Here is a 19140-nt window from a genome sequence, read left to right as displayed (position 1 = left end):
TTGTACGCACTACGAGACAGGGAAAAGCTATGCAGAGCCTCGCCATTTGTCCTGTTTCTAAAGCTCATACAAATAAACTTATATTTTCTGACAACATACATAATATTGTATATTTTTCTTTTCTTTACTACGAACTATCATATACATCATATATCATATATCACTATACATGTCAAATTTACAGCAAAGTTATCCTTAAAAACATGAAAATAATTATTTTGTCCAAAAATACCACTTCTGGACTGTATTTCATTTGTTGCTGTGGCTTATTCATAACTCAAAAATAGTAAAATTCATACCACTAATGTTTGCATGTGTTTGTAATTTGTAAAACAAACAACAAATGCATAGTCAATTGTAAGTTTTAACACTTGCAATAGGTTGTGCATGTATCTACAAATCAAAATCAACTATCGTTTTTTGTCTGAAAGTGCAAAATGCAAGCTAAGTTACGGCGAATATTATTAGTTACATTGTGTGTTAGTGACCTTATAATGACCTTATATGATATATACAGGGTCAGTAAATTCCATATGGGTGAGAGCGGAGCTCGAACCCCATATGAAATTTACTGACCCCGTATACATCATATTAGATCACTAGCACACTATGTAACGAATTTATCTTACCGACTTTATTTGTTGAATTTAGACTAGTCTAAGAGTTGTCTCATTTTCTATCATAACATATCTTCTTATTTCTATATTAAAATGTTCAAGTGTTCAATTTTAAGAACCTTCTTCAATTGGTATGCACTAAAAAATAATGCAATAACTATTTACATATAACTCGAATGTTTTAATATTTTTGTTTACATTAACATTTACATTAACATCAACTTGTTGCTATATATTTCAGCCATACAGGTTAGTCTATAAACTGTTTAGTTTTAATACAAATGAATGTTTTTGAGTCCATTTGTGGAAAAATTCAAAATTCTTTAATCACTGGAAGGTAGCATAATACATTGGTTTTTGCTCAATGCAGGACTTTACTCCTGTGTTGATAATTAATTATTCTATCATGATGGCTTGATTCTTCAGCTTTTAATGATTCTTTGTTCCGGTATTCATTATTGATCATATCCGGTTCGGAACGGATCTTGATTGGTGTTTGGGTGCTGCTGGACTATTACAGATGAACCTATAAAAAATATGGAGCTAATTTTTAGAAGAGTTTTTTTCTATATTTGACAAGTAGTTTTGTTGATGTGTATGTGTCATATTCGCTGAAATTACAAAGGCACTAGAAACTCTAAAGGAACATCATGAACCGTTTATGTGGTAAAAATATGCCATGTTGATGTAAACATAAAAAGCAGCCCAATCATTATTTTCATACATTATTATAAATCTTGTAATGGTTATCAATGATGCAATGTTTACTGTTTATCTATAATATTCAAACTCAAAGAAGGTACAAATTCTACAATTTGTCAAAAAACGTCATTAATGTGTTAAAGAGGCACTAGCTGTCAAATTCATGTTCACTGATTTGACTTAACTTCTCATATTTCACTTATATCATACTGAAATTTATATCTAAATATATTTTTTTTAATTGAATAATGTATCAGCATTACATGTTTGTTTTAGTCTAGACGCCATCTAAATGAATATCGAGATAACGGAAGACTGACGCCAGTTTTATAACAAATATTAACATAGCCATAGATATAAATAGATAGCGAAATCTTGCAATTTGATTTTAATAGTCCATTTCTTTCATTTTACTTGCATAATAATGGGTTTGTGTAGATCCATCAAATGGTTTACCTTGTTCCTTTTCTTTCACTAGCCGAACACGTCTATTTCATGCGTAACCTCTCTCTTGCTAAGAGGTTCAGTTGAAGTTAACATGAACACGGATTTCATGAGATCGAATAATTCACTTGCAAGTGAATAATACATTAGTGATGTTTCTCTTATTTTAACAAACTGGACCAAACTGGCTGTTAAAAGCGAATTTTTATTTACTTGTTCACTTTCATTAATGATTAAACTATAAATTGCAGCTAGTGTCTCCTTCAAGACCAACAATTCCTATAAGTATGTGTTAATATGCCGTTATTAAGAAATTTGTTAGAACTTGATATCTGGGCCCAGTTGTTCAAAAGTGTTAACCAATAAAACATATTACTAGTAGAAGTTTTTGATTATTCAAAACAATAAGAAGTGAAATGATTAAGTATAAAAAAATCAAATACCAGGCTGCTGATTTTGTACAATGAATCCTGGTCTTTGTCGTCTGCAGCAACCGCAGCAGCAACAACAACAACAGCACGTGACAGCCATGATGAGAAGTACACCTACACCAATCAGAATGGGAACGTATCTAAAAAAAATATACAAATCACGTCTAATAACATTCGTATACAAAAATTTGATATCACATAACCTATATATAAAAAAATAGGTCTTTTATACCGTGACTGTTGTCAAATATATATTTATTTTATTCCCTTTTGTTCATGCACATTTTTTTGCTTTTTACCATTATAGTTATCATGATTATAAAAAAAAATTATTGAGTGATATACATATTCATATGAACTAAAAGTATATGCATCATGTATCCCTGACTTAGTCCGAGATTAATCTGACGTCCAACGGCTGTTTTGCCAGACAACCTGGGGCCGTGGGATACTGCAAGGTCTAACCTATACAGTACTCGCTTTTTCGCTACCAAATAACTATACTGGGTTAAAACGAACCATTGGCAATTCCTTTTAAACATTAGACACCTTACGAAAGTCTGTATTAGGAAAAAAATGATATACTTGAGATGTAAGATGCTTAAATAAATGACGAGCTCAATGTTATAAAACGGTATGAAATTTGAAATAATGTTCAAATGAGCTCTAATTGATTCCTTCACATTCATGTCATACATATGAGAACATTGCTTGCTTTTAAAATTCGGTTCGAATAGGTCTAGTACAATTACAAATGTCGTAAAACATTGATAATAACTAGGATTTTTAGCTGACATTTTCACTCAGTCGGTCAATTTTAGCTTCTCAACTTAAAAATGTTCTATAGATCAAATACACTTTCGAATTTCTCAGAGCAACTGACATCATTTTACTACGTAAACATAAGGATTTTTTTCATTATTAAATGAACCATGAAAATGAGGTCAATGTCAGTTAGATCTTGACGGAAGAGCATACGCATCATTTAATAATTAAACAGCGCTTATATTTTAACGTAATTGCATAACTGATTTTACCATGAGAGCTTATGGTCAGTCATAAACCAAACAAATGAGGTCATTTGAACCCTGATTTTTTTATCCTGTACTTACAAATGTGCAGCCCACCATTGGATACAGAAACTGTCTCTCATGTTATCTGGTGCCTGCAGATGGATGTTCTTACAACAGAAGTAGGTAAGTCCCAAGGGGTTGATGCAGCATAAATCTGAGCACCATTGTGAAGAATGGAGGTCTCCAGTAATGTCTTTGTAACCTTTGCAACATTCCCCACTAATTACATCAGAAACTATAAAACATCACGTAGATGTCATCAATTCATCATTAAAGAATATAAAGCAGTCAAAATGTAAAAGAAGGAAATTGTACACCAACAGTTGTGTTTAGGATAAATAAAAAAGAGGCACATAATTATGTGCTCGTATTAATATATTGCTCATCTAATTATAATATCGTACGTTTGCTAATTAGGAATTGTGTATGCACATATAAACATTACCTTTTATGTTGCTGATCATTTTGAAATACTTATAATAAGGGACCGGTCATAAATTATCAAGGCATAGGACCGGTGCAAAACTGAAATGAACTATAGTTGCAAGTTTCTGTGTCATTTGGTGTCTTTGGCAATAACACCATTTATTTATATATATATATAATATATAAATAAAAGTTGAAGTTCCATAGCAATGAGGAAAAGGTGATGTCACATTCTATTTTGCAACAGCAAAAAATGGTGTTATTACCACTTTATATATGATGTTTAATATGTTAATTTTTCTATTGTGTATATTGTATTGTATTGTTTGTATATGCCTTCAACCCCCAGGGGTATAAATGTGCATTTCATTAATAAATTATAAATTTTAATCAAAGCTAGTACATGTCCTGAGGGTTTTAAGATATACTAGTAATAGGAAAAAGTACGAAAAAAAAAGAGTAAAAATCAGCATTACAGGGACAATAACTCATAAATGAGCTGTAAAAAATATCAAAGTTGATAGATCTTATCATGCTGATAATCTTTGAAATTAATCCTGTAAAATCACTCCCAAGAGTTTGCAAAATAACGACAATGAAAAACGAAAAACAGAAGAATTGTATATTTCAGATATAATCAGTTACTTTAAAAAAAAAAAAAAACAGGACGGCAATTTTTTCAGCAATTTTCAGGGTTATACATCTTTTCACGCTGTGCATTTTTACAAACGTCCACTTGTAACCTAGTTCCCTTTTCCATAATAACAACAACGAAAACAGAATAAACATTATGCCAGGGTCAACTCCAAAACGGGTTTACAGATTTTTTTCTCAATTTTCAGGATAGATAAATTTTGTCGTGTAACCTATTGAGCAATTTACTTTTTTAAGCTAGCTCACATATTTTTTTCCAGATAACAGCAAAAATTACAGAAAAATAATCTATACATTTGTAACTCCAAAACAGGTAAACAGTCGTTTCTCTTATTTGCAGCATCCTCACCTGTTGTGATGAACCATTTTGAAATTTCCCTTTTATCCTAGCTCCGATAGTTTTTCGATTACAGAAAACTACATTAAATTCGGGGAGGGTTGGTCAGATATTTCAGGGGCAATAGCTCTCAAACAAGTTGTTAGGTTTTTCTAAAAAAATTCGAGTTGAATCATCATGTAATGCTGAAAATTTTCCAATTTATACGTTTAAATCATTCCTCTGATTTTATAAACTGACCAATCGCAAATGCCTAACAAGATTTGGTTGTGTACTCTTTTGTACAATTATATCTTATCATATGGTTTCGTTTCAACCCCCCCTTTTTTAGAAGATCAATGCATTTGAATTAGGACATGTGGTTGGAACCCCCACCCCTCTCTTCCCCTGGGTTGGGACCACTCCTTTTTAAATGACTGGATCCGCCCGTTTTATACTTTTGCTTCGCCTACTTCATTTAACAATCAAGCGTGTGTTCGCCATATTAGATTGTTTAAAAAAATCAATGCACCCATAGGTGGTCATAGGTACATTTATTTCAATTGAAAAAGGTGCATACACATTCTGATTTCACTCGTGGTATCGAAATCCCATGATCTGTTTTCCAAATTGGCACATTATTTAATAATAAAATTTATATTTTATTTACAATGTAACAAATTATACTGCGTAAAAAGATAAACATGGATGCATGATGAGAGTCCGATTTACATATTTACATTTATTTTTGTTCGCGTTAAATACACAAATATTGTTGCCATTTAGGTAATTTAATAGTCAATATTTGAATATTTGTAATTTCAAATGTATCCATGCAAATTATGAAAATGCAGTTTAACTTACCACCAAAAGTAATGACAACAAAGACCAAGAGAATACATTGTACAAACGTGCTGATCGCCATGTTTTATTTCAGTTTGTAATTTAAAACCACTGACATAGTTGAGACTTTTTGTGAATAAAAGCGTGACTATAAACCATCTCGTTTTCAGAAAATGATTATATATTAGCGTTTTATTCGGGCATGTACTAAAATGCTGAGTGGAGTGGAGTGGCGTGGTGGAACGGTGGAATGTTGGAGTTCAGTCATAGATTAAAACCATATATTTTAGATGTAAAAGATCGTACTGTGACCTATAATGGTTTACTTTTACAAATTGTGACCTGAATGGAAAGTTGTCTCATTGGCACTCGTACCATATCCTCTTATATTTAGTAACTAATTTTAAGATAAAGGGTTAAATTAAAGGTGACATGAATACGGAACCAATGAGGTCCAATTATTCACTTGCAATTTCATAACTCATTTGCATTGTTCTTTAGCTTATTTTTGACAAACTGTCCGTTAAAAAGGGAATTATTATCTCACAATTTCGCTTTCATAATGATTGAGAAAAAAAAAATCATATTTTTTTAATTTTTTTTCTTCCTTATTTCTCTCAGCTTATGCTCCTTTGAATAAGTTGTATTATATTTATGGTTAGCACGTGCAGGACTGAGGGTGTCATTAGAACCCATTAGCGGATCCAGTAGGACCTTTGGGGAGGGGGTAGGGCATAGTGGGGAAAATTTCGTTGATTATATAGGGATTCACTGAACATGACTGGAGCGCCTCCTTTTTAGGTCAATCAGTGGGCCCCCTTACAAAAATTTCTGGATCCGCCACTGGGAACATTCACCCACCAACAGCGCTATTAAAAATAGTACAAATAAGACGACCTGACCTAGATGATTTCTCTTAAAATTGTATTTTATAACATGCAGTACAAATAAAGCACCTGCTAAGACGTTGTCATAGTAAACATTTGATATTTAAATTGTAATAATTTTTAATGATACATTTATGGTACTTCAGTAATCTTTCAGGCTTTTCAAGTTAGAGGTTATTTCAGTTTAAACAAGTACTTTATAGTACTATTTCAAATCCTTGTATAAATTTTAAAAGTTAACGCCGAGTTTTTCTATCGATATCACCAAATTAGCTAAAAGTTAGATATTTGTAATCCGCCATTCTAGTAAAACATAATCATAAATTGATTCTTCTTTCCAATTTTAGTACAAATCAAGGATAGTTTAAGAAAGTTATTAAACGTTTTAAAACTGAAATAACAGAGTGTATACTTGTGGACACCGCCTCCCACGACGAAGGAATGGAGGATGTCTCGCTTTTGCGACAAAAGTCGCAGGCGCAACAAAAAGAAACTACATTTGTAGCAAAATTTGAACAAGAAATCAGAGCTTTGCATGAAGAGGATTAAAAATGATTTCCAAAATTTAATAACAGCAAACTTTCAATCAAGTTTTCTCAATTTTATTTTCTGTATTTTCATACTAGGAGCGAATTTTGGCTACTCGGCTAGTAGAATCATCGGGGACCCACAATCATACATCATCTATTTATCTCATATTAGGACCAGATTTGCTATAAAATGTAATATGCAGGTATATTTATCATTCAGCAGAAACTGGTCGAACATAATAAGGATACATGTATGTGGCATGATTTCAAAATGGGACAACTCTCCCCATACGTTCAATGTTGTTTAGGGGAAACTTATGAAAGTGTAAATAATGATACTATTTGAAATTTTCTACCCCTGAAACTAAAGGAGTACTGTAGGTCCAGTAAGACCCCTTTTTGGCCCAAAAATATAGCAGTTTTACAAAATTGTTAAAATGTAAACTTTTAGTTATTTATTGGAAAGTAGAATGCTTCTGCTGCATAAATATGGTTAGTCCGAGATTACTCTGACGGTCCGACGGCTGTTTTGCAAGACAAGCTGGGCCGTGGGACGTCAGAGCTTGTCCAATATCAAAAAGTGGATATTTGCCCACCCAAAATAGATGCGCTGCTTTGCACTTCTGGAGCCAACTGAGGGCCTTGGAATTATATAAATCGGGCATCAATCTCTTCATTTTTCATTTATCTCTTAAGTTATGTAGGTTTCACCTACCTGCCAACCTTTATGTTTCTATATTTTAACAGTTTTCACAGAGATCCGTCGATTTAAACATTTTGACTTTCACTTTCAAATGGACGTCAAGTTACGAGAGAGTTCGTGGCCTCGAGACTCAAATATACCAATATTTATATTTTTTACCTCCTTTATAGGAGATCAATTTTTAATATTTAGAAGCAACCACGTTTTTTTACCTCCTTTACAGGAGATCGGTAATTAGCAGTTAGTTCCGACAGCTCTCGGACATTTATGTAACTTGCATCGTAAATGAAGGAGGTGTTTCTGTGTGGTCATTTGCACTGTTTTCTCGTGGTCACGTGATAATCTTTGAAAATGAAAGTCAAAATGTTTAAATCGACGGTTCTCTGTGAAAACTGTTAAAATATAGAAACATAAAGGTTTGCAGGTAGGTGAAACTTACATAAATGAAGAGATAAATGAAAAATGAATAGATTGATGCCCGATTTATATAATACCAAGGCCCTCAGTCGGCTCCAGAAGCGTCAAAGCAGCGCATCTATTTTGGGTGGGCAAATATTCACTTTTTGAAATGGGACAAGCTCTGACGTCCCACGCCCCCAGCTTGTCTGGCAAAACAGCCGTCGGACGTCAGAGTAATCTCTGACTAAAATATGGGCTGTTTTTGACAATACAATGCATATATATTGGGTAGTAGCACCATTAAGTCATGCTAAATTACTGAAATTCTCACAATTTAAGCTTTTTAGTTAAATTTAAGACGGTTTACGTGTAAAACGAAAGTGGCCGCATTCGTGTTCATCTTTAATATTGAATTGTAAGTTGTATTTGATGATAATACATAACATATATAAAGGTTGCGAATGAACACGGATGCGGCCACTTTCATTTAGGACAAAAAACATATTTGGTAGATTTTTCATATTTGAGCTTGAATTGGATTGTTTTTAATGACTAAATCAGTTAAAATCTTTCACATAAACTAATTGAATCTAATGAAATAGACACTTTTAAGTGTTTAAAAAGTGGTCAAAATCTTTCATCAGATGAACCTGAAATTTTAGGCCCTCGATTGCACTATGAAATTAAGTGTAGACATGACTTGTATAAACAAACACACACACATACACGTGACATAAATCTTAATGTAACTGTTGATTGTTTGGTCTTAACGAGGTCGCTGTCTCATTGTCAGTTGGCCAACATTTTCCTTTATCCATACAACTTCAAACATTAACGAAATATTTTCAACAAAATTATATTCCAAACTAGCAAAATATATTTACAATACTAATCATATTTCAGAGTTGCAAAATACACATCCTTTATTCAGAAATATAGATTATGATGTTCCTTGAAAAAAATGTGATGATCGTCAAATCCGTCTTGAACTTGTGAGGTATTCCTGTTATTGTTGATCCATTACTAAAAGTAGATAAAACCAAATCATATTATGTTTAAAGAAAATAAATTAATGACAAATTCATTATTCATGAAAAATATACAAAAAGTGTGAGAAAAGATCAATACTACAAAGCAGTTTGTTTGCGTTGTTTGTCATGTTTTGTTTTCTTTTTCTCTTTTGCATAATTATCATCTCGAAAAAGGAAAACTTATCAGTAGGATAATTCAAATAAATATGACTGGAATTGTCAGTCAGCTAACTCTTAATAGAGTTACATTATACTAGGCATTATCCGAAAAAAAAAGATTAAAAAAGTAAATTGTACTACTTATATAAAAGTTTAAAGCAAAATTTAGAAATGGAAAACTACTTAAACTGTAAATCTTTTGAAAAGAGAAGTAACATTTCAAAAATGAGAATTAGAGATCATAATTTAATGATAGAAAACGGAAGACATTTAAAAATACCTAGAGATAAAAGACTATGCACATCCTGTAAATTAATACAATGGATGATGAAGCCCATTTTATTTTATACTGCAAAAAAAATGCTAAACTAAGAGATAACTTTATAGGATATGTAATTAAACATATGCCAGATTTTATGTCCTGGCAAGAAAATGAAAAAAATAAATATCTTCTTTGTTCATCAACCTCAAAAGAAGTAGAAAGCTTAGGGTCCTATTTTAAACAGGCATTAGAACTGAGGACAGGGGACTCTTGATTTATTTATATATAGATAGATTGTTTTGCTTTTTTGCTTTTTTTGTTTTCATGGTTTTGTTTGTTAAATGTATTTTGTATATGTTTATATTATTTGTCACAAACTTATTGTTCAGAGTTTATATGACAATAAATAAATATTTGAATATATTTATATATTTAATGATGATTTTTACCATAAAAAAAGAGTAAGCATTGTGAGCGACACAGAACCTAAGACCCTCTAGATTTTTTATAGGTTATATTCATTCGTATAATGAGTTTACCTTTCTAAATTTGGAAGCAATATTTGATCCACTGGACTGTCCACTTGACATTCCACAACAGCAGATACAACTACATGCAATAACAAGACTGCCAAACACAGCTACACCAACCAGAACAGGGACGTACCTATAAAACATAAATTAATTGAACTAATTGTGAAGTTCAACGCTTTTATACCGCCAAACAACACTACACCGAAGAGAACAGGATCGTACATAAAAAACATTCATAGATTGAATTAATTGTGTTCAATTCATAAACTGCCTAGTATCAAACCTCAAACAATCAGGGACATACAGATAACACATAGATTGAATTAATTTTGTTCACGCTTTATATACTGCCGATCACGGCTCCAATAATCAGAACAGGATTGTATACAAATATATCATGCTTACAAGGGGTATTTGCAAAAAATACCGGTTGAGAGGTAAACAAATTTCCAGAGCCGTTATATAAATTGCATAGGTAGTCAGAATTAATTTTGCGATTTATACCGCCGATCACAGCACCAATAAAACCAGGGCCATACCTATACAAATCTGGATGAATTAAATTGTACGATTTTATTTTGCCAGTCACAACTTCGCCAATCAAAATTCATAAAATTATGTACTTTTAGAACAGGGGACGGTTTTGTATCGCCGATCTCAACTACGCTATAATCAGGACTTTAATAGACGTTTCTTCAAAACAAGGTTTGAATCGAAATGTCAGTTTTATATCGCCTATCACAACTCCGCATGTCCTGTCCGTCATTTACACACATTCTGCTCGCCACTCAATTATATATTAACTGTGTACAAAAATGTGTTTACATTGTACATATAAAATGTATTTGTTCATAGTGTGTTAATACGGTTTTTTTATTGAGTTTGACCTCTTTAATTTATATTTTATAGTGTGTCTTTCTATGTTGTGATGATAAAACTATTGTTTCAGATTAGAGAGAAGGTTTGGTACCGTTAACAAACTTTCATCCCGCTGAAATTGTTTTCACCTGTCCTAAGTCAGGAATTTGATGTTCAGTGGTTTTGTTCTGTTGATGTGGTTCATAAGTGTTTCTCGTTTCTCATTTCTATATAGAGATTAGACAGTTGGATTTTCAATTTGGATGGTTTTGAACTAGTAATTTTTGGAGCCGTTTATAGCTTGCTGTTCAGCGTGCCCCTATGCTCCGTGTTGGAGACCGTACATTGGCCTATAATGGTTTACTTTTATAAATTGTGCACAGGCACTTGTCTCAGAAAAAAATTCCTATATACCTTAATGTTACAAGTGCCTGTGAAATTGTGGCTTGGATGGAAAGTTGTCTCATTGGCACTCATACCACATTTTCTTAAATGTTTTTACACGTGTAATGCAAATCACTTAATATTTATTTTATTACATATGTGTTGTCCATCCTTTACATACGCACTCAATACATTGATATATGTACTTACACATGAGCTGACCACCACTTGCTGCAGAATTCTTCCCTATGGTCAGATAGAGCTCTTTTGGACTCATCTTCACAGCATGTGTAGTCATGATAAATGGTATCATAACAACAGTACCGGGGACACCACTTAGCATCGATTTTTCTACCACTTCGAACTGTGTATTCTTTGCAACATTCGTCACCAGATACTGTGGAAACTGTATAGAAAATTGTGTTAATATTTAATTCCAAATGAGATGCGGTATGGGTCCAATGTCAGATGTCAGTTTTTTATGATGAAAATTGTCACTGAATGTTAAACAAGCAATAACCAATCAATCTAGATGAAAATTATGTTTCACTTTTGATGCAGTAACAATGAAAGACAGTGCATACAAAAACACATTTTGTAGAGCGTCCCGAAATAGAGACGTTGTGAAACCTTTTTGACCACAGTGAAGGATCCACAACTTGGTGGGTGTCCGATGGTTGTAGCCCTCTTATTTACGACCAATGATTAGAATGGCGATATATGGTTTGAAACAGTCCCTGTTTATCCTTGCTTAGGAGCCCCCTTTAATAATGACTGGTTCCGCCACTGGACCGTACTCAATTTTCTCAAATTAATAACAATATTTTAAGCCAACCTGTCTCCCATTAATCCGTTTTCTCCACTTAATAATAATTTTAAGCGAACCTGTCCCCCATAATGTTCGTTGCACATTCATGACATTAACAATTAATTTGATATACGTACATGCATCGTTGTGAATTGACCAACTGTTTCAGATTTGTGAAAGGGAGGCTGTATAACATAAAGCGCGTTCACAATAAACTTACCACATAAGACCAGCATAACATATGTACATAGAATACAGAAAAATATACTGCTCGTCATATTTCAATTGGTATTTGATCCTGGTGACAACAGTTCAGATTTGTGTTAATTCAAATTAAAAATGGATTTCCCGACGATTCACAAAACAAATGATCAATTCAACTTCACTCAAAGTAATTAAGTATTAAAGTAAGTAATGTTTATTGAAATAAAGACTATCATCAAATGACAATTACAAATATCGAAAGGAAAAATACGTCCACAAATCCTTATTTTCAGGAAATATATGAAATTTGAACCTAAATTACCTCAAAAAGTAGCACATGAAGTAAATCTTTTATCACATACATGTATTTGATTTAATCAGGTAAAAATAGCCTACATGCAAATTTTCATAGACGGTCAAGGTCATTGCATTATTTACAGCCCTTGCTTGTAGGGTCATTATATATTTACATAGTATCTGTTTCCCTAGAAACAATAGAAGATTGTCTGCATTACCTTTTATATTCTAAGTGTTAATGTAAAAGAGCTTGATTAAACATCTATTAACTAGCCAGGGTCAATCATTCGATCGAGGACGAATTAACAAGAATGGGAGAAGAAACAACAATGTTATCTTCAAATTTAGAATAGTGTTAATAGTTTCTCTTGTGCGCCTTAATATATATAGGAAGATATGGTGTGAGTGCCAATGAAACAATTCTCCATCCAAATAACAATTTAAAAATTAAACCATTATAGGTTAAAGTACGGCCTTCAACATCATTCCAATTAGTCTAAAAAAACTTAGTAATCGAAATTGGTCGTACACATTAGAAGAGATTGGGATTGGGACAATCTGAATTTTGTCGTTTTGTGACGATCATGTGCATAATTATTGCGACAATTGCTCTATATTTAAAAAATAGATACAATTCAATTCAATTCAATTCAATTCTTTATTACTTTAAGCACATTATGCTTATCAGTGCAATAAATACAAATACATTTCTATAACACAACATAACATAATACATCAGAGAAGCAAATAAATATCAAGTATTGACCAATAACAGTTTGGTCCTATGATTATGTGCATTAAACAAGAATTTACACAAATTACGCAAATCTTTTACATTTTCAGTGCTGAGAAGTTGCACTAATTTGAACGACGATGGACGTCTATAATAATAAGGTTTAATAAACTGTCTCCTTAAGTCTCTATAGCTTTCACATTGTAAAACAAAATGGAATTCATCTTCAGTGATATTCAAATTACAAAGAGTACATTTTCTATCTAACCTATTTACTCCATGATAACGGCCTACTTCAACAAACAAATTATGAGATGACAATCTAAGGCGAGTTAAATACACTCTAAAATTCATATGTTTAGTTAGATAATTCTGTAAACATACATTATTGACAATATATTTATATAAATAACACTTAGATGAAACGTTCAGTTGATCATTCAAAGTCTGTTTTGCTTGATCATATATCCTTGTTTTTACAAATAATAATAAATTTGTATCAATTATCAAATTGTCTTGGTTATACCAGATCTCATTTAAACCCAAGTTAAATAATAATTGTTGTAGTTGATAAATCCAACTGCTTCTAATATTACAGAAATTATACAGTTGTTCCCTGTAGCAGTTTTTAAGAATACAATTGCTTGTGGATAATAATTTGAACCAGTACTTCACTATGTTGTACATTCTAAAATATATCAAAGGATATCTACCCAATTCAAAATAAACCATAACATTTGTTGTACATTGTTTGACACCTAATATGTTTTTGCAAAAATCAAGTTGTATTTTTTCAATATTTGGAGCTTTATGGAAGCCCCATATTTCACAACCATAACATAAAATACTGCTAATGTAAGTATCAAATAAATTCAAATATGTAAAAACATTCAAATACAATGACGAAACCTTCGACTTCAAACCAAAAACAGCTTTTCTACGTTGCTCAGCTAAATGTTTTTGAGCTTTAACAAATTTACCGTTAAAATTTAACAGTACACCAAGGTAACAAAATTCATCCACTATGTCAATAGCATTGCCATCATAATACCAAATTTCTTCGTCTTTTACAAAACCTCCGTTTCTAAATACCATAATTTTTGTTTTGGCAACCCCATTTACAAGTATATAATAATAATGTGTCTAACATATCTTGCAAGCTAATAACTGAATCAGAAAATAAAATCATATCATCAGCATACATAAGTAAAAATAATGACAAGTCTTGCACTTCATATGGTATATTACTATTACGTAGAAATTCCATTTCAAAGTCATTTACATATAACGAAAAAAGTATAGGAGAAAGAACTTCCCCTTGCATAAGACCAACTGAACTTGTAAACTGCTCAGAATAAAAACCATCAACTTTCACACATACTTTTACTGTAGAATACATTGATTTTAAAACAGAAAGTAATTTGCCTGTTATACCAACTCTTGATAGTTTCAACCATAAGTTAAGTCTGGTTACAGAGTCAAATGCCTGTTTGTAGATACAAGAAGATGTCATATGAGTGCCAATGAGACAACTCTCCATCCAAGTCACAATCTATAAAAGTAAAGCATTATAGGTCAAAGTACAGTCTTCGACCCGTACCTTGGCTCACACCGCACAGCAAGCTATACAGGGCCCCAAAAATTACAAGTGAAAAACACAATAATTATCTTTATAAAAGACGAGAAACGAGAAACGCTTATGAACCACATCATTAAACTGCAAGTACTGAACATCAGATTCCTGACTTAGGACAGGACTGGTGCTTACAATTGCAGCAGGTTTAAAAGTTTAAATGGTACCAAACCTTTACCCTTATCTGAAACAATAGAGAAACATCAAAACATAGAAAGACACACTATAAATATCTGTTCATAGACAACGAAGGATATATTCCAACCGTCCTTACCGCAATGCCGTCCTCCATCGAATGAGGTCTATCGAATAAACACCAGTTTGTTCGTTCATGAGTAGCATGACGAGTTCCACATGTGGAGCAATACCTGCTAATACTTCGGAAGGACCCGAGATAACCCCAAGTTTTTGGTGGGGTCTTGCTCAGTATTTAGTTTTGTGTCAAACTCCGTACAGTGATCGTTTCTGATCGAAACTAATTTCCTTTACTCTATTTATGTAGAGTAGTTTGTTGCGGATCGGAGCTGGAACTGCCGGGGAGTTTCTATGGTGTGGCTTTTATCTTTTTTTCCGCCATTGCGTTGTCAGTCTATTTTTGTCTTATATAAAATGCTGTTAGCGGCACTGAAATCTGCATCTAACAATTATTTATCAACAAAAATGTCTGCATAGTACACGGATGCCCAATCCGCACTATCATTTTTCTATGTTTAGTGGACAGTGAAAATGGGGTTAAATCTCTAATTTGTAATTAAAACTAGAGAGATCATGGCATAAGGAACATGTGTACTAAGTTTCAAGTAGATTGAACTTCAACTTCATCAAAAACTACTTCGAACAAAAACTTTAACCTGTAGTGGGAATGACGAACGAACGCACAGACAAGAAAACAAAATGCCAACAAATGGGGCATTAAAATGAGGAGCTTTGTTGTATTTGCTGTTACGAGACAATTATCCATAGTGATCAACGGACAAGTAAGTTACCTTATCGGTCGTCCCACTGTCTATATCACTCTGTTCAGCTCTTAATATTTTTCCGTATCATGTCTTTGTGACGTCAAATACGTTGACCCGGCCTTAATAACTTTGACCCGCACATATCAGCGACGTCATAATGTTTGAACCGACGTTAATAACTTTGACCTGAACTTATCAAACAAAGAAAACACTTCTGAAACACGCAAATATAGCCCGATAAATCGATTATCAGATTCTCTGCATATTGATATTGTAAAATATCAGCTGCTTGACATTATATAAAGGCTTTTTGATCTCGTTCGCTACGCTCACTCGACAAAAAGCTTCATATTATGTCTCGCAGCTGATATTTTACGATATCAACATGCAGATAACCTGATAATCGGTACATATACAATATGCCTTCTTTGTAGACAACTAAACACTCCGTGCAGGTTTAAAATGTAATAAAACAAATATTCATTTCTCTGTTTCTAAAATCTTAATTGTCTACGGACATGCAATGTTTTTGGATTCGTTTGTCTTTGAGTTGATTAATTATTGACTATCACATGTGTATCCTACATTTTATCTCCTTATATACTTGTGAAAATAAGACTAATTTTAAGCATGTTCGGATAGAAGCGACACGTAAGCCGTGAAGAGAAAGCTATAAGTCTGGTATATAAGAAAATGTTTTATTGTCAATGAAAATGCATACATGTTTCACACAATCAAAAGAAATAGCAAGTGAACTGATGACCCACGTAAAAGAAATGAAAATTCTACAATGTATCGTCCTTCGAATATGAAAATAATGAATAAAAAGGTTTTAAATTCTGATCAAAGCTATTTATATAAATCATAAGTTTTTAAACATAAAAGCTTATTTTATTACAATTATTTGAATCAGTAAAACAACAAACAAATATTCAAAAGAAAATGCTACATCTTTTTAAACAATCTAAGACTGTTTATTGTAGTGTACACAGCCCTTTAAAAATGTCATTGATATCTTTTTATCCAAAAACACTGGCTAGAAATAAATAGATAAATCAGATTCTACAAATTATCATCATTCAATAAAAATAATAGAAATAAGTTTGGATGGGTTTGCTTTGAGGCATTTCGGAATGTTTTTAATATTCTGGTGCATTTCGGTTTTCTTTAATTGTATCTTTTTTTTTAATTACATTTAACTATAAAAAAAATCTCATTGAAATGATTTAAGAATATTTTTTTTCGTCTTTTGAGTGACTTCTTTTTTTCTATGCGCATCTGTAGCTTCTATAATCAGTACTGTATTACCTTATTCTGTTATGTTATTCGTGGTTATTTTTTATATCCCATTATTCACCGGGCTGAAGTACGTCCATTATTCATAGTTCATTATTCATTATTCAATAATGAATAATGAAATAGTTCATTATTCACTATTCAATATTGAAAAATGAATAATGAATAATGAAATGGTTTATGTTTCATTATTCAAATTGAACCGGTGAATAGTGAAAAAAATATAAAAAAAATTGACCGTGACACTATAGCTACATTTTGATTTGCAATGACCATAAGAGGGTTTACGGACGACCTAAATGCAACAATATGCATAAAAATGAGGAAATATAAAAAAGAAGATGTGGCATTATTGTCAATGAGACAAACATCCACAAAAGACCAAAATGACACAGACATCAACAACTATAGCTCACCGTAGAGCCTACAACAATGAGCAAGCCCATACCGCATAGTCAGCTATAAAAGGCCCCAATAAGACAATGTAAACAACTAACGGCCTTATCTATTTTACAAAATGAACAAAAAACTAATATGTAACACATAGACAAATGACAACCACTAAATTACAGACTCCTGAATTGGGACAGACACATACATAAATAATTCAACGGGGTTAAACATGTTAGCCAATTTTGAATAATGAAATGGATATTTTGAATAATGGAATGGACTGCTGCGACCCTTTAACCCCTAATTATAGATAAACCTTATACCTCATTCGAAAGCTTATAACGAGAGGAACAAAATGTATATAGTCAACATGTTCCGCAACGCATATTAGAGGACTTAAATGTCGAAATACGCGTGAAAGTTAAGAAATAACCAATTTTGAATAATGAAATGGATATTTTGAATAATGGAATGGACTGCTGCGACCCTTTAAACCAAAATTATAGATAAACCTTATACCTCATTCGAAAGCTTATAACGAGAGGAACAAAATGTATATAGTCAACATGTTCCGCAACGCATATTACAGGACTTAAACGTCGAAATACGCGTGAAAGTTAAGAAATAGCCAATTTTGAATAATGAAATGGATATTTTGAATAATGGAATGGACTGCTGCGACCCTTTAGCCCCTATTTATAGATAAACTTTATACCTCATTCAAAAGCTTATAACAAGAGGAACAAAATGTATATAGTCAACATGTTCATCAACACATATGACAGGACTGAAATGTCGAAATACGCGTGAAAGTTAAGAAATAGCCAATTTTGAATAATGAAATGGATATTTTGAATAATGGAATGGACTGCTGCAACCCTTAAGCCCCTAATAATAGATAAAATTTATACCTAATTCGAAAGCTTATAAAAGGAGGAACAACATGTATGTAGTCAACATGTTCCGCAACGCATATTAGAGGACTTAAATGTCGAAATACGCGTGAAAGTTAAGAAATAGCCAATTTTGAATAATGAAATGGATATTTTGAATAATGGAATGGACTGCTGCGACCCTTTAGCCCCTAATTATAGATAAACTTTATACCTCATTCGAAAGCTTATAACAAGAGAAACAAAATGTATATAGTCAACATGTTCCTCAACGCATATTACAGGACTGAAATGTCGAAATACGCGTGAAAGTTAAGAAATAGCCAATTTTGAATAATGAAATGGATATTTTGAATAATGGAATGGACTGCTGCAACCCTTAAGCCCCTAATAATAGATAAAATTTATACCTAATTCGAAAGCTTATAACGAGAGGAACAAAATGTTTATAGTCAACATATTCCGCAACGCATATTAGAGGACTTAAATGTCGAAATACGCGTGAAAGTTAAGAAATAACCAATTTTGTATAATGAAATGGATATTTTGAATAATAGAATGGACTGCTGCGACCCTTTAAACCAAAATTATAGATAAACCTTATACCTCATTCGAAAGCTTATAACGAGAGGAACAAAATGTATATAGTCAACATGTTCCGCAACGCATATT

General features: G+C 32.4%; 2 protein-coding genes across 2 annotated transcripts; both read right to left on the bottom strand.

Moving 5' to 3' along the window:
- Window positions 1-783: 783 nt before the first annotated feature.
- On the bottom strand, window positions 784-5650 carry LOC134696319 (uncharacterized). The gene is made up of 4 exons (XM_063558043.1): window positions 5528-5650; window positions 3307-3502; window positions 2207-2334; window positions 784-1143 (listed from the first exon to the last, which is right to left on the bottom strand). The coding sequence occupies exons 1-4, from the start codon at window positions 5586-5588 to the stop codon at window positions 1073-1075; spliced, it is 456 nt and encodes a 151-aa protein (XP_063414113.1). The 5' UTR covers window positions 5589-5650; the 3' UTR covers window positions 784-1072.
- A 3217-nt stretch (window positions 5651-8867) lies between these two features.
- On the bottom strand, window positions 8868-12395 carry LOC134696931 (uncharacterized). Its single transcript, XM_063558898.1, has 4 exons — window positions 12281-12395; window positions 11463-11658; window positions 10017-10143; window positions 8868-9048 (listed from the first exon to the last, which is right to left on the bottom strand). Exons 1-4 carry the CDS (start codon window positions 12336-12338, stop codon window positions 9046-9048), a joined length of 384 nt encoding a protein of 127 aa, XP_063414968.1. The 5' UTR covers window positions 12339-12395; the 3' UTR covers window positions 8868-9045.
- Between the last annotated feature and the right edge of the window lie 6745 nt (window positions 12396-19140).

The sequence above is a fragment of the Mytilus trossulus genome, chromosome 14 (genome assembly GCF_036588685.1).
Source record: "Mytilus trossulus isolate FHL-02 chromosome 14, PNRI_Mtr1.1.1.hap1, whole genome shotgun sequence".
Lineage (NCBI taxonomy): Eukaryota > Metazoa > Mollusca > Bivalvia > Mytilida > Mytilidae > Mytilus > Mytilus trossulus.
Note: the sequence above shows the minus strand (reverse complement) of the source record. Positions and strands in the feature narration are given on the sequence as shown.

Bases quoted from the DNA above. Each gene is read 5' to 3' on its own strand.
- LOC134696319 (XM_063558043.1), bottom strand. From the start codon at position 5,588: ATGGCGATCAGCACGTTTGTACAATGTATTCTCTTGGTCTTTGTTGTC. The intron at 2,335-3,306 runs GTAAGTACAGGA...TATTTTTTTTAG, and splicing joins CAATGGTGGGCTGCACATTT to ATACGTTCCCATTCTGATTG. The intron at 1,144-2,206 runs GTATTTGATTTT...TATTTTTTATAG, and splicing joins TGTACAAAATCAGCAGCCTG to GTTCATCTGTAATAGTCCAG.
- LOC134696931 (XM_063558898.1), bottom strand. From the start codon at position 12,338: ATGACGAGCAGTATATTTTTCTGTATTCTATGTACATATGTTATGCTG. The intron at 11,659-12,280 runs GTAAGTTTATTG...TTTTCTATACAG, and splicing joins TGTTATGCTGGTCTTATGTG to TTTCCACAGTATCTGGTGAC. The intron at 10,144-11,462 runs GTAAGTACATAT...TATGTTTTATAG, and splicing joins AAGTGGTGGTCAGCTCATGT to GTACGTCCCTGTTCTGGTTG.